Raw genomic sequence first — 16,487 nt, forward strand, 5'->3', positions numbered from 1 at the left:
ATTTTAAGAGAAGTTTACTTGAATTGATGCAATTTCTCAAGGAAGTGATTCAAAATACTGGGGCCAGTATTAGATTCTGACGATATGATAACCTTGGATAAAAATACCACGGTTTCACAGTACTGTGATTACTGCTCTAAAATCTATTCTTTTTAAATGTCTAGGTAAAAACAAAAGCTTTTTCCCTTTGAACACAAAGCGTTTTATTTTAAGAAACATTTAAAGAATTTTGGAGAAGTAAACATGTCACGCTCAATAATTCAAATGACTCATTGACTTCTGATGCATTCATTAGTTTAAAAAAATGCTAATTTCTTTACAATTTAAAATGGCCTCTTTGGTCATCTTTTTTGCTGGAGATTTCTTTTTATGTGTTTGTTGTTGTCTTAAAAAATGTAATAAAAAAAAGTAAATAAAAACATTACATATACCATAGGCACGGTATAGGAGAAAATTTTGGCGATTTTAAAACCTTGACTTTTCCAATTCATGGTATACTTTATTAACTGTCATCATCCCATGCCTAAACATGCATTTTTGCGAGCTGTAAATGTATGAAAAAAATGATGACAGCAAAATTGTCCACTATTAACAAGGAAATATTTGATCATGACCACATGATACTACAGTTGGTCTAACTCCTGTGTAACTGAAGCAATATTTGAAATAATTTACAATTATTTGATTGGAAACTGAAAAAGACGCGATTGGCGTAACACGCCTTTTCCACTCAGAGTTGACTTTTTTCAACTGCGAACACGAAGCGCAATGGCAAACACACAAGGTGCATTAGCAGCACCCAAAATGCTCGCGGCCGTTAGTAAATCATTCAAAAAAGGCACCTCTCAACGCAAAAAAACGTTCAGTGTGACCGGCCATTGAGTTGGTTTGTTGCTTTTTCTTTCCATGATTCCCTAATCGATCAAGATTTATTTGCAGATTTATTTTGAGTCATTGACAATGTGGTTTATTAACAAAAATTCTACTGTTGAAACTTATGTTGGTCCAAACAAATAAAGAATTTGTTAATGTCTGGAACACAAATAAAGATCTTTTTCAATAAAATCTGAGACATCTCTGTACCTTTATTGAATGTCATTCACCCAATGTACATAATAAAATGCTTCAGTATACTCATAAAGAGACCAAACCAGGGATGCACTGATTTTCTGGCTGTTGAAAATTATCAGATAAAAACAACATTTTTAATTTTCCATCAAAAGAGAAAAACAGCAAAAAATATAAGACAGATCTTTGCTTTTTATACAGAGGTGGAAGGCAATGTGTTATGATACCTATTCATTTCAAATGAGCAACCAAAGAGCAAGAGCAGCTGAGCGTAATTGACAAGTTTGCTTCGTGGTTATATCTGCGAATCTTCTAGTCATGTAATCGTATATGTATCTATGTATAAACCACTCATTCTCACCAAAAAAGCAAAGTTCACTCAAATAACATGTCGACAGGACATTTCTATGTAGTATACTTGCTTCTGCTGCTTGAAACAGAGCTAATGCGCTATCATGGCAACACTAGTAAAACAATGCCTCTTGACTCCTTTATAATTAATAACATTTAGCTGTCAATAAAAAAACTGGCTTGTGCATTTTTTTTAATTTACATAATTTAAGTTGAGGATTTTATAAAATAATAAATTATTACAAAGCATTGATTGCAGTGCATCCTTAACCAAACTAATCGATACAAATCAACTGTTTTTAAGTCTTCTGAAGAAACGTAATCACATTACATGGCGAACAGATCTTATTTTTGGCTTTTATTCACAAAAAAAGCAAACAATCTTTACAGCATTCTAATTTGTTTATAGAAGATGAAAGCCTTTATGATGCAAAAGAACCAATGAGGTTAATTCTTGCGTCACATGACATATGATCTTCACCAATGAGATTTGTTCTCACAGATAAAGTAGGTATGGCTGAGCTTCATTTTAGTTAAAAATAAATCAGTTCTCGCACAAAGTGATCAAGCCTTTTAACTTTTAAAGTGAACAGTTTCATCTAAAAGACGGGAATTGCTCTGATTTGATTTTAAATATTGTTATTTGCATCATCATAACAAAAGATAGTGTTTCTTTACTATGCCTGGTTAGTCTAGCTGTTTTGTTTGTCAGGGAAAGTGGCAGGGGAACAGAACATCTGCATTATGATTGGTCGGGTTGCCTGTCAATGTTACGGCAAAGAATCAATTGAGAACTTCCATCAAGTCATTTTATTCATTTAGATTGAAGACAGTTTGCTAAACAACAAGAAAAGTGCACAGTGCATGAAGTGAACAGCGTTTTCAAGTAGCACATTCCCCAGTAAAACAAACGATCTGTGTAAAATGCTGAGATTTGTGCCGGCCCAAAAATAGCAATCCAGCGCCAGGCCGAGACCCCCAGGGAATTATCAGGGGGGGTAGAAGGGAAACTCAGATGAGAGGAAGGGGTTTGGTTTTGTGGCTGCTGATAAGATGCTTGAGGGGGACATGAATACTTTTGCTGATAGTTTGAGGTTTTGGTTGGACACAAAATGGGACATCAAAACAAAGCTTGGAAATACCAAAAAACAAACCACACAATAAGGCTGCAGTGATTCAGAGGTGATTTCCCTACACTTTTAAACATGGCAAAAAAGGCAGCGAGTTCATGGAGTTGCTCACCTCTCCAAAGGCTCCCCTGCCGATCACTTTCAGCATCTCGAAGTCGTCTCTGTGAAGGCGCATCTCTTTCACAGTGGTTGTAAACGGCTTCACTGCAAAATAAAAAGAAACAGAAAGAAGTTAGTCACATGTCACGCATTTATACTTCTGCATGGTGTCTGTGTTGCTCTGCAATAGCACTTTCAAAATGCTAGTAGTTATGTATAACGTAACCATAATAGGTTATGTTACATTCCACTGTGTAGTGTTTCTTCATGGGTGTTTTGTTATTTCTGAACGCTACCTTGATGTACAAGTAGCTCAAACTCGCTGAATCAGAGGCAGGAACTGGCGAATGTGCAACAACTTTAATCATAAGGTGAACAAAACAAAAGTTTCCATCTAGAGCTCCCTCCAGGACTCAACACTTGTAAACACTCGCTCCATCGGGCTCGCTGCTCTCAGAACCACCCAAACTTGCGCTTGACGTGAAAGTATAAATCAGCGTTTAAGCACATATAATGAAATAAAAATAAAAAAACATACCAGCAAATAAAATGGCAAACAATAATGTGACTTAACAAAAACTACAATTGTACAATCTGTAAAAAAATCTGTAAATCTGTAAATAAAATGTGCAGAGTTCTCAAAAGATTTATCTGATCAGGATTGAAAACTAGCATGCACATTTAATTATAAAAGTAAAATAATAAATATATATTTTATTTAAAAAGTGAAAAAAAAATTACGGGTGTAAAAATAAAATGTAAATCCTATTCAAAAATAATAAATATTAACATAAAAATTACATAGAAAATACAATTAAAAATATTAAAACCAAAAATACATATTTGCAAACAATTACAATTAAAAATGCTAAATTAAAAAACAAATAAAAGATTAAAAATAAGTAAATAACTATTTAATTAAGAATAAAAATATTACAATGTAGAAACATACTTATTGCTTTAATACTTACTAGGGGTGTAACAGATCATAGTTGATCTGTGATTCGTATGAATCACAACCTACAGTTCGGAACACAAGTGGCCCACGGATAATAATGAAGCATCACAGAGAGATCGCCTCTTTCGGCATTCAAATCACATGTTTGCAATCATTTAGGTTTTCCTGTAAAATATGATGATGGCGGAAGTTGTGGTAGGTAATTCGGGATGTGGTGGCTTTCATTAAAGGTGTTTTCTGTCACTACTTGTTTTGCCTGCATTAATGCATTCAGTGTTAGCTGCATTATTATTCATTAAAAGTTCGGGATCTCAACACCCACGCAACAAATTATAAATGATGGTGATTTGCATATGTTTATTAATCCTTCAAATCGCTGCATTCAAATCTGTGTTTGAATACGACAAAAATCAACAAAGAGATTGTCTTTTGAGTTAGTTATAAAGTAAAAAAACAGTCAGTTAACACAGAAGTACTATTGAATAACAGTTTATAGTTTAGAAAACCACTGATGTATATAGTAAATATTAAAATTACTGTCATATGCATTTAACTTGACGCTTAAAAATGAAATTTGTAGGGAGTAGGGATGGGCCGATAGATGATGCCATCATCCATCGCTGATGGCCAACAGGCAATACGATGCTGAGCCGGCATCGCCAATCCTCTGCCCCGCCCCCCATCACAAACCCGCACGCGAAAAATACACACTTAGGCCCCGTTTACACTAATACGTCTTAGTGTTAAAATGGCATTTTAGAACGAAAATGATCCACATCCACGCTGTGTTTTACCTATGGCATTTCTGAACAGCCTTCCGTCCGCTGAAAACACACATTAGGTGACCACACACACACAGACAAAGCCACACACTGTCATGCGCTCCTCTGAGCTCCAGAGAGCAGTGCACGCCGGACAGTTTATCAAGGATGTACCAATGGATCGCGTCTCACTATAGTTGTTATTCAGTTATTAATGTGATATTCAGACATCCCAAGACTCCCGGAAGTTCCGGGAGTCTCTATGCATTTCAGTGACTCATAATGCCTGCAAACGAGTGATAATCTCCCTCCCAGTCCTCAAGTCGCGCACCCTTCTCACCCCCGGGTCCCTCCTCACTCTTTAGACACGTAGCGCGCACTCGATCAAATAATAGAGTTCTTGAGCGAAAAACTGAATGATATATTGAAAATAAGACTACAAATAAATATTGGTTGTACCAATTATAATGCTACATATGACAAATACATTTGCTGTCATCAGCAACAATAGTAATAATAGTGAATTTTTTACAGTACTGAATATTTTATAATTTATTTAGCTGATTATTTCTTCATTTTATTAGTAATAAAATTACAGGTTCTATGTTCTGTTTGTAAAATCCAAAGTTTCTTGCAGCACTGTTTTTGTAATAAATGGTAAGCAATGAAAATTTTTGTCTTCTCCCCTTTTTGGCTGATCTAAAAAAATGGTCCGATCCGTGACTAAAAAACTACTGTGTGAACCAAACGGTGAGATTTGTGATCCGTTACACCACTAATACTTACAAAACAATTTTAAGCAATGCTGCAATTAAAACAAAACAAACAATCCTGCAATAAAAATTACAAAATGAAAAAGTCAAATAAATTTCAGTTTCAAAATCACACATTTAAATAAAATTAATCTATTACAAAATAATCATTTGAATCAAAAATGAAAATATAATAAATAGGCTGATATTGCACAAAACAGTCCACTAATAACACCACAAATCACAAAAGTAACTATGCAATGATGCGCTAAATGTTGATTTTTCAACTCTGTCACCACACTATTTGAAACACTTCAATAACTCCATCAAAAAGAGCAGTAAACAGATTAAAGAAACAATGTAATAATCTAAACAGTGTGTAACATCTCACGTTATCAAACTGTCATTCCTTCTGCTTTTACTAGGCGCTGCTGGGGGCCTGGCGAGCACCCAAGACACTGCTAAGCCAGCCTGAACGCCTCGCCATATGAGGACATGCGCAGAGTCTCGTGTAGTTACAAAAGACATTTATCACTCATAAGGGCTCTAAAACTCCAAACACACGCCAGGCCTGAGCCTCAGCCGTTCAGACAGAACCGCCGCACGGAAAGAACATCATCTGCTTTTAATGAGAAGATTCCTCAAAGCGCCCCGGCATCAATTGACAGCTTTATGGCCCAGCATGGACCAGGCCAGCACACTAGTGCGTCACTCCCAAGACACTAACAACAAAAAGTCAACAACTGACGCTCATTTAGAAAGCTACTTGTATTATAACAGCAGAAGTTCATAATGTTGACTCATGACTTGGTAGTTTTGTGCATCTCGTCAAATTTACTATGCAAAGTGGTTCCTGTCATCTATTGTTAGCCTGATGGGACGCCATGAGCCATTCTGGGTAAATGTGATTTATGTCATGTGAGAATTAGGATGCATGACTATTAAACTATGCTGTATCTATGAAGTATATTTTCTGAATTTTCAACCACTGCTAACAATTAGATACTCAAAAAGCATTGCAATTAAAAAAAAAATAAATACAATTGTATAAAATATTAAGATAATTAAAATACATTGAAATAAAATACAAAACAAATGAAAATAAAATGAATGTATTAAAATGCAACAATTATTTAATAATAAAAGTGTTATTTGTTTATTTTATTGGTAATAAAATAATGTAAAATAAAACAATTACATTTTATTACATTTCAAATAAAAACTTTCTTGTAAACAAAATAGTAAGATAATAAAAAATGTAAATAAAAAAAAACAAAACAACAAAATGAAAATAAATGAATTCCTTAATAAAATGCAATTACTTTATTATAAAATTGTTTTTAATTGGTATTAACATCAAGTAAAATAAAACAATTAAATTTTTTTTATTTTAAATAAAAAATTGTAGATAACCTATTAAAATAATAAAAACATAAAAATAAAATACAAAATAAATGAAAATAAAATAAATTTATTTAAAAATGTAATTATTTTCTAATAACACTGTATTTTTTAATTTAGTGGTAATAAAATAAGGTCAAATAAAACAATTACATTTTATTACATTTTGAATAAAAACTTTATTGTAAAAAAACTATTAAGATAATAAAAAAAATACCAAACAAATAAAAAATAAAATGAATTTATTAAAGTAAAATACAGAAATTTTATTATAAAATTGTTTTTTATTTTATTAGTAATAAAGTAAAATAAAACAATACATTTCATTTTATTTTAAATAAAAACTTTTTTTACTGTAGATAAAAGACACACACACACTAGCATACATACACGATTGTAGACAATACAGAAACTAATATTCATATTTAAACTATGCTTTGTTTTTCATAAATGTAATCTGATAATCCTCTCAGCCCCTCAAATATAATGAGGTATTTCTCCAAGTCTCCAGGTCCATGTATTTTCAATTACAATGAACTCTCGCTGCTCGTTTAATAAATGATTATGGCAACATCAGAACACCAGCTGCAGGGCTGAAAATATGAAAACAAGCTTCAAGAAAAGTTCCAGCAGCCAACAGAAACAGAGGCAAAAGTGAAACCAACAGCTCAGATTGAGGGGAAAAAAGAAAAGGAAAAGTATTGGAAGAAGAGAAAAGCGCACAAACAAATGCTTGAAATTTGAGCTCTAAAACAGCATATTAGGAGGGTTTTAAAACAATAAAAATTAGTAATGACTGCTGAAAATTAAGCTTTGAAAACACAGGAAATTTTAAATGAAATATATTAATATTCATTCATTCATCAATTTTCTTTTCGGCTTAGTCCCTTTATTTATCCGCGGTTGCCAGAGCGGAATGAACCGCCAACTTATCCAGCACATGTTTTACGCAGCGGATGCCCTTTCAGCTGCAACCCATCACTGGGAAACATTCAAACACAGACACTACGGATAATTTATCCTATACCCAATTCACCTGTACTGCATGTTTTTGGACTTGTGGAGGAAACCGAAGCACCCGGAGGAAACCCATGTGAACACAGGGAGAACATGCAAACCACACAAAAAAAGGGCAAATGACCCAGCTGAGGTTCGAAACAGCGACCTTCTTGCTGTGAGGCGAACGTGTTATTTTTTTGCAGCTTTGGTTAATATTGGGTAAATACTGTATAATGTTATAAAAGCTTCAGCAATAAATCACAACAAGAAAATACTGCAATAAATCTAGTAAATAAATAACTATTAAAGCCCATCTTTGAAAGATTAGAGTGTAAAAGCACTGTTAAAAATGCTGGGTTCCACACAATCTTTTGTGTTGACACAATATAAACTTAGTTTAACAAATTTGAGTGGATTGAACATGCAACAATTAAGTTGTCCAACAAAACTGAAGAATTGTGTTGTTTCAGCTCATTTTAAAATTACTTCTGGGCAATATGGGAAAAACGCAATCTCGATAATTATTTTCCATATTAAACAATAACGATATATATTTCTATATCAGTTGTTAATGCTTACAGATTTAAAGAGTACCCCAACAATGACTAAAGCCACAAACAGTAGAGGGTTCTTTAAATGGCATAACATATTTTCAGCCATGGTGTATCTCTATAACAACAATTCCCATTGTTGCACATTTCTGCTGTGTTATTGGCACTTAGATCAATAGAGTGAAAAACATCCAGCGCTTATTGTTTTTGACATCAATTTTATCGCAATTCGATACAATATCGTTTATCGGCACAGCCCTGTTTTAAAAAAGTAGCTTCAACAAACAGCAAACGTCATTTTGAGTGTGGCTCTGAATGTCATGCTGTATCACTCCCTGCATCAAGCAGGGTTGTGCAGTTAGCAAGCACGCTCCATTAGATTTGACACTGCAGCCCTGTGTACATAAACTAGAGTGTGATGGATGAAGCGGTGAACCATCACCCTCGTCTCGATGCTACAGACGCCGTAACATCACTCACTGTAACTGCCTTTCACATTAATACCTTCACACGCATCATCATCTCCTAATGTCTTCATAAGGACACACTTGACCTGATATAAAAAAGCTCCAGTTCGATGAGTTTAAAATAGACGACTTGATCCCATGTGTGTCAGAGAGGAGCATCTCCAATCAATATGACACAATTAAATATTTAACAATGATGATGGGTCACTCACAGCAAAACTAAAGCCGCAGAAGAAAAAAAAATGCTGTTTTTAATTTGTAAAATGCATTTTATTTATTTATTTTTTATTAGTAACTAAAACATTTAGCTAATTCATGTTTGAACCTTGCAAAAACCTATTAATGTTATTAGAATTATACTTTAATTCAAAACAAAACATATCCTTGTGCTGTTTATGAGACATATGACGTAATAAGCACTATCACAAGTGAAAGCAAGTAGGTATCGCTGTAGCGAGAGACCTCCAAGAGGGAGGGACTTACACTGCAAATGGGCTGGGTTTATGGTTGGTTTAGTAGACATTAATAAAACAACAGGTTGGGTTTAGGGTTGTGGTAGGTGTAGACATTCATAAAACACAATAGGCTAGACTCAGTATCATGTATAAGACATTAAATAAATGAAAACTCCAGGACGTTTGTAAAGCCCCATTTGAGCTCAAGTCCAACCCACTTAGAGTTGGCTCCGACTTTAATATTATATCCTTATATCATTCTATGAGAACGAGCCATTTTTCCATGTTTACACTAACAAACAATAAAAAGTTCCAAAGTTCCGACTAGACAAGGGCCGGTATAAGCTTCTGATGGTATGATAACCAATAAAAGCAAATAAAAAATCTTGCACATACCTTAGGAGCAGAAAATGTTGGTGGTTTTAAAACATTGACTTTTCAAAAACGCAGTATACCTTAAAAACGGTTATCGTCCCATACATAGTTCCAACACTGTACTCTAGTGTTACTTCCAAGATTAATCTATATATAATGAATTAAGATAATCACTCAAATCAATCGATTTATTAAAATAGTCACTGGCTTCATTTCGAAATGAATCAGCCTTTTTAGATAGAAATGTTACAGAGTGTTGTCTCGATACGGGACTTTCGGTACCAATCTGTATTGAAATATTTAAATTGTCCATTTCCCGGTGACATATAAGCACTGTTGAGTGTGTAAACCCCACTGATTGGCCATTGAGTTCAGATGCTTAACAGACATGACTGTGATTGACCTTGGAGGTCACCAGTTCACTGCACTTCACCACTGATAAACTGATGACCTTCATGGCCAATCACAGTCACTGCGTGCCCAATGGCACACTATACACTATGCACAATGTGCATTCAACAGCATAGTTCATGAATGTAGTGTCGTCCCAAATGGAGCATTAATGGTTTTTCACTAAATGAAAATTCAAACCGTTTCCCTGATGATATTTGACGGTCGTCAAATTAATGAAACAAATGACCAAACTACCAAATAATATATTCCATGAGTATAACTGAAATTACAATCGGGAGGCGTAATAATCTTACTCTTGCAGGAGAATTTGCTTTTCACAATTCAAAATAAATAAAGTAATCAATCATCAGTGCCCGATAGCTCTGCCTCTTCCAAAACAACGGCCGTTGAGTGCGTGAAGCATCCATTATTCCACACTTCTTTTAACAGTTGAATATAAGCATCATCCGAGTATTTAAAGTGCACTTATTTTCAGAGTTTTCAATGTGTTTTCACTACTTACACTATTTATACTACAAAGAATAGTGCAATGTATGCAATTTAGGTCATACCTAGTCATTTCTGTTGAGCGCGATTGCCAATTAGTAGTGTTTAAGTTTGTGCTGTACAGCGTTCAAATGTTAGATGGAAATGGACGTTTTTAAAATTTCAGTACCAACCTAAAATTCCAGTATCGTTACAACATGATTACATTATTCCTGCAAGGATGGCAAGAAAAACACCACAAAAACTAAAAATTGCCATGCCGTGGCCAAGCATACATGTAACAGAGTTCCAGCCCAAAATAAAATGAATATTGGGTGCACCCTGAACACACTTGTAACACGTTCACATTTCTTCCCAGAAACTGATATTTTCCATTTAAAACAAAAGACTTGCAGGACCACTGACACTGATCTTGACTTCTTACAGAGGATTTGATTGATTGCGCCAATTGGAGGAAGTAGACCACTCAACACTGGTGTACCGCAGAGACAGAAAGCCACTCGCTTGCAAACAAACAGCGATTTGAATGACTGTGGCACTCTGGATGGAAACTTTCCCAACAGTACGCCTCCTTAGGCATGCGAGAGTATGACTCTAAAAACAGCCGGAACAAATGATCAACGGGACAATATTAGTTTTACATTTACAACTAACTGAGTCATTCATCGGAGTGATTTTTCGCAAGTGAGGAGATGAGAAGACTATTGTTGAGAGCGAGCCATAGGGAGGAGGACGACTCTGGATAACACAGCCCACACTGTTCGGCTGTACTCACCGGGTCACAACACAGAGCTAGAGGGGCCAACAGTACGATCAGGAGACAAAAAAATGTTTATTATCCAGCCAATGTTTAGCGCAGTCATGAAATATGCTATTATGTAACTTCAAATATGCGTAGCAGAGTAAAGGGAGAGAGAATGGAAGACCTTGCTGAGGGAAACAAATTATGTTCTTGGGTGTTATGAAAGAGAAATTTGTACATTAGCACAAAAAAATAGATGTTATGAAGAAGTCTTATTTCATCTTTCTTTAAATGATGCATACCCAGTCAGAATTGAATACTTCTAATATTTAACTCAATATTGGTCGCATTGTTTCACCCGGTAGGCTAAAGCACTTGACTTGACAGTACATAAAGGCAATTAAAAGATCATTTCACTTGAAAATCTTGTGATAAATCTCTCACCCTTCCCTTTTGTTATCAAAATGTGATGGATTTCTTTTGAAAATGGCTTCTAGAATGAGAAAAAAATTGTAAGGGCTTGACTGCATCCTTTAGAAACTAATTGGATCGGTTGGATGTTGGGCGCTGCTAACAAAATAGATTTGGTACGATTTGAACAGGAGTTTTTGATCTATCAACAGCACAACACAATCTCATGGCAATTCTTAACTTTTTTTATTTAGTGGCTAATTCGTATGAATTTGTACGATCTCATTCATACAATTTAGTAAGATTTGCTTATCCCGCAATGACGGTTGGCATTGGGTGCTAGGGATGCTCATTTCGGTTAATTTTGCCAACTGACAACCGCGGCTCATTAACTATATATTAACGGTTAACTGGTCAGATTAATATTAAATTATTATTTAATAAAATAAATAATTGATTTAATAAAATAAATAATTGACGAGTCTATTTTGTGTCTGACCCATTAAATATTGCATTTTAAAATACTGAATTATTTTACATGTGAACAACAGCATACAGGACATCAGAACTTCAAGCACCTGCAGCATTTCCAACAGCATAGAAAAACTAAATAAAAAGAATAAAATAAACAGTCCTGCCCAAGATATTTTTCACTTAAATGACAAGGTTAAATTACAAAAAAAAAAACACGGACTTAATCCTTTTGAAGAACTGGCTTATGCTGTTTGTCCAATCATGTCTTTTTTTCCATCAAATAAAGATACCCCAAATCAACCTCAAGGCTACCTCAAATTGATCACTCCACAGAAATTATGCATTTAATCAAATGGAAACTCCTCCTCTGCTTTCATTTGACTGAAGAACTGACGTAAGCTTTTTCTGCTCAGAATTAACTTTATTTCAACTGCGAGCACACAGCATACAAAAGGCAAAAATGTGACGCGTGCAGAGCACAAACCACTCACGGCCGTTAGTAAACCATTTAAAAGATGCCCCTCTCAACACAAAAAGTGTTTGCTGTGATCGGCCACTGATGCAGACAAACTTCAAAATAATAATATTTTTAATCATTTAAAGAGCCCATATTATGGGTTTTTGAAAATTCCCCATGTAGTTTGTAACACAGCTCTAAGTGAAGTGAAGTATCCAGCTAAGGCTTAAATCTGTTAGTGTACAGTGTTTAAAACTGTTGATTCATCTATAAAAGAGTCGACTCATAGTGCTTCAAACGAGTCGCCTTGATACTGATTCATTAGGTGTTTCGCCATGACATACAAACGAAACCAAGTTATTCACATGCACGCGCAAACCCGGGAGATTTCAAACCTGAGGCCCCGCCCTCTGACGCAGAAACTCAGAGACACACACACACACCCACAAATACACACACACACACACAAACATGCCGGTCGATTGAAATCACACTGCAGATGGATATATTGAGTCTCTACCCAAAGATGAAACCTCAGCATTATAGCCAAGCAGTTGGAAACTACTGGAAACTTCTGGAAACTACAGGCTACAAAGAATACTTCATCAGCGTTTGTTAAAGGAAGGATCAGTAAAGAGTAACTTACTGATGGACGTCAGGATGGATTTTTCTTCCTCCATTTCTCAAGTGTAAGTACGTGCGATTAAAGTTGCCTCGTTGACTCTAGCTTGCAAATGTATTTAGTTGTGATTTGTTACTTGTAACCGCGTGTACTGTATCAGGTTAACTGGCTATATTCTCTTATCGCGTGCAAAGTCACGTTAAAAACTCGACACGTTCTGCTTTGTTAACGGAGCTCCGTGGACGAGGAGTAGTGTGTGTGTCTGTGTGTGCGTGTGCGCGCGCTGTCTTCCGGAGGTGTGTGTGTTTGTGTGTGTGTGTGTGTTTGCGCGCGCGCGTTGTCGTCCGGAGCAGGGTTAAGTGCGTGCGTGTGTCTGTGTGTGTGTGTGTGTGCGTGCAATATGTGTGTGTGTGTGTGTCTGTGAAAAGAGCAGAGTGAGAAGCTAGGAGATCTCCTCAACTTTTTTTTGGAGTTTTTGCTCAATAAAATAGTTAGTCGTCTGTATTTTCAAGTCCATAGTCTGTACTTACATTGACCCACTGGCAGCTAAAATCCACGCCTACGCTATCGAGCGTGTATGAACTGTGATTACTTTTATATTGCTGATTAGCTGTTTGGCATTTCACTCTCTGACTGAAGGCAGTCGACCAATCGCAACAGACTGTCATTGGTCCAATCAGCGCAGATTAGCTTCGCGCTAAGGAGGGGTTTGGGAACAAATGAATCACTGGACGATTCATACAGGAGTCGCTGGGATAATTAGGTAAAAATAAATGCAGATTATAAGACCATGAAAGTGTTTTTTGACCTTGCATGCATATTAAACTGTTGTTGGAGACCCTTACAACCAAGATATGACCCTATTTCATGTATAATATGGGCTCTTTAACTCATACAATTAATCGGTTAAATACGCACCCTTTCAGTCAACGATTAATCAGTTATTATGAGCATCCCTAATGGGTGCCATGCCTCCTTTTTCAAATCGTACATTTTTGTATGACTGAACTTGTACGAATTAGCCGCTTAACTGACAAAATGTAAAATAGTTACGTTTCCTCTTGAGATCAGGCTGCAACAGCATCTTCAATCTTCAATATATAACTTTTACTTGAAGAGTCTGACATCAGTGAGATTAAATAATCACCTCAAGTGCATTTACTCAATTTCAACCTCTCGCAAGAGGGACAGACTATGAGACAGACCAAGATAGCCCAGCCTTGCAGAATTTTTTATAATGTCCTGATTCTAAAACAAACACACATTTTAAGACTATTAATGACCTTTTTTTGGAATATGCAAGTTTTAGAACGTTCGATTTATTTACCTATGAAGGAAAAGACTTAGAATAATAAATGGCAGTAAACACTCAAACTACATACAAAATAAGGAATAAAAAAATACATAAAAAATACTATAAGAAAATACAAGTTTGCAAGATTAAGCAGGATGACAAGCTGTTTTAATGGTTAATGATCAATGGAACTGAATGACACCAGAAGTTTCAAGCCAATATGGTTCCAAAGGCTGTGCCCGCTCTGACGTGGAAATTAAGGTCAAAAGTAGAAAGTTGCTGTATCTGGTCACGTTTTACTTTTATATGTAAATTGTGTACGCATATTTTGTAATACTTGGGAAAAGCCCAATACATATATCTGCCAGTACAAATTCAGCACAAGTCAAAAGTGGAAATAAAAACAGCATTAAACATGAAGTATTAATCTACTTGTGATCCAAAACATTAAATGCTAAGATGTAATACAGGTCGTAAACCTTAAAACTATAATTACTAGCAAAATACTTTACAGCAGAACAGTGAAATAATTCCAACATTATCAAAATGACGAGTCATAAAATTATCCATGATTTAACAGAATTATATTATTACATCTTTAAATAAATATAATTAGTTATGAAATGCATACTGTTCTGTATTAAATACTAACAACATCTTAACCACAGCACACAATTACTATTTTGTTGTTGTTTTTCTTTTCTTTTTTGGCTAGGGTAATATAACACAAAGTTTAATAAAAAGAATGCACTGTTCAAATGTTTGGGGTCAGTAAGATCTGTTTATCACTTTCTATTTATAGAAGCACAGTCACACAGACACACAAAACTTGTTTTATTTAAATCAAATATCAAAAAAGTACTAACCACAAACTTTTGAACAGAAATACATTTGAAAAGAAAAGAAAAACTACTTCAGAAATGTGTCCATTGCATTTGGTCATTAAACCCTTGTGCACTTTTCAAATTTACTACCCTTCTGTTAAGTTCGGGATGAAAACTAATACTAATACAAAACTGCATCAGATAAATATTTTTGCAAATTTGTATGCATAAATCTGTTGATCAACCTCAGTCCTGATCAATAGTAAATGGTTTTAAAAAAATTACAGGATTTACTCTATTAAGTTCACAAATTAAGTCACTGATTTGGTGAAAAAAACACAAAATGACTTATTTTCAATATAAAAAGTAGTTGTGTACTGGCTTTTTTTAACCCTTTATCAGAGTACATGTGAAAGATTAGTAACAACATTGGCTTTGAAAAATGTTCTCCCAAATTTACTGTTGGTGGCTGTTTTTGCCCCATAAACTTCCATGAGAACCACATTTGATGATGCATAAATACAGTCTTTGTATTCATTTACTCCATGCAGTTCTGAGAGCTGAGATGCACATTTTGATTTTCACAGACATATCAAGGTAAACGCGTAAAGGTCACTCTCTCTCACACTCACAGATGTACACACATTTTCTTTGCTGTTACATTTCAAATAAAATTTTGAAACTAACCTTTGTTTGCACAGGCCTATTTAAAGGGTTAATGGTGCCAACTGATGATCAATAGTAAAAATGATGAATTTTCCCTAAATTTGCATGATTATATGGATCCAGTTCGCAATTACTTTTTATATTGAAAATATGTCATTGTCTTATTTTTCACCAAATCGGTGACATCATTTATGAATTTGGCAATTAAAGAGTTAAAATCCTGTAATTTTCAATGTTTTGATCAAGACTGCGGTTGATTAACAGATTTATGCAAAAAAAAAAAAGAAAAAAAAAATTATCGATGCACTTTCACAGCAGTTTCATTTAGTGGATGTTTTCATCCAGAACGTAACAAAAGGGTAGTAAAATTACCCAGAGTGTATCACTGAGTTTTTTTTTTTCTTTTTCTTCATAGCATTTTCTCAAAATATGTGTCAAAATAAGATGCATGGTTTCTGCTACATTCACTATTCCATGGCGGGGCGCCATGACAAAATTCATCCCGTCACGGCTACTTTACAGCTTCATATTCGAAACATTTTATCTTTTAATAGCGAGTAATAATCGCACCACAACGTATTAAACAATGAGTGAATTATAAGAGTGCAAACTTTTCTGTAACAATAGTAGTGCTGTGCATTATTTGTTTACCCTGTTAAGGTGACGTGCTGACTGACTGGCTGGCTGACTGACAGGTGCATGATGCGTTAGGCCAGCAAACACGATGTAT

At 35.0% G+C, this 16,487-nt stretch overlaps 1 protein-coding gene across 4 annotated transcripts in view; it reads right to left on the bottom strand.

The window, feature by feature from the left end:
• Positions 1-16,487, bottom strand: part of cdc42bpb (CDC42 binding protein kinase beta (DMPK-like)) — a 145,268-nt gene that overhangs the window by 100,211 nt on the left and 28,570 nt on the right. For all 4 annotated transcript variants that reach the window (XM_087297630.1, XM_087297631.1, XM_087297629.1 and 1 more), the window contains 1 exon segment: positions 2,662-2,753. In XM_087297630.1, the coding sequence (XP_087153756.1) occupies positions 2,662-2,753 (92 nt within the window).

This window comes from Danio rerio, chromosome 20, assembly GCF_052040795.2.
Source record: "Danio rerio strain M-AB ecotype USA chromosome 20, GRCz13ab, whole genome shotgun sequence".
In the NCBI taxonomy this organism is placed as follows: Eukaryota; Metazoa; Chordata; class Actinopteri; order Cypriniformes; family Danionidae; genus Danio; species Danio rerio.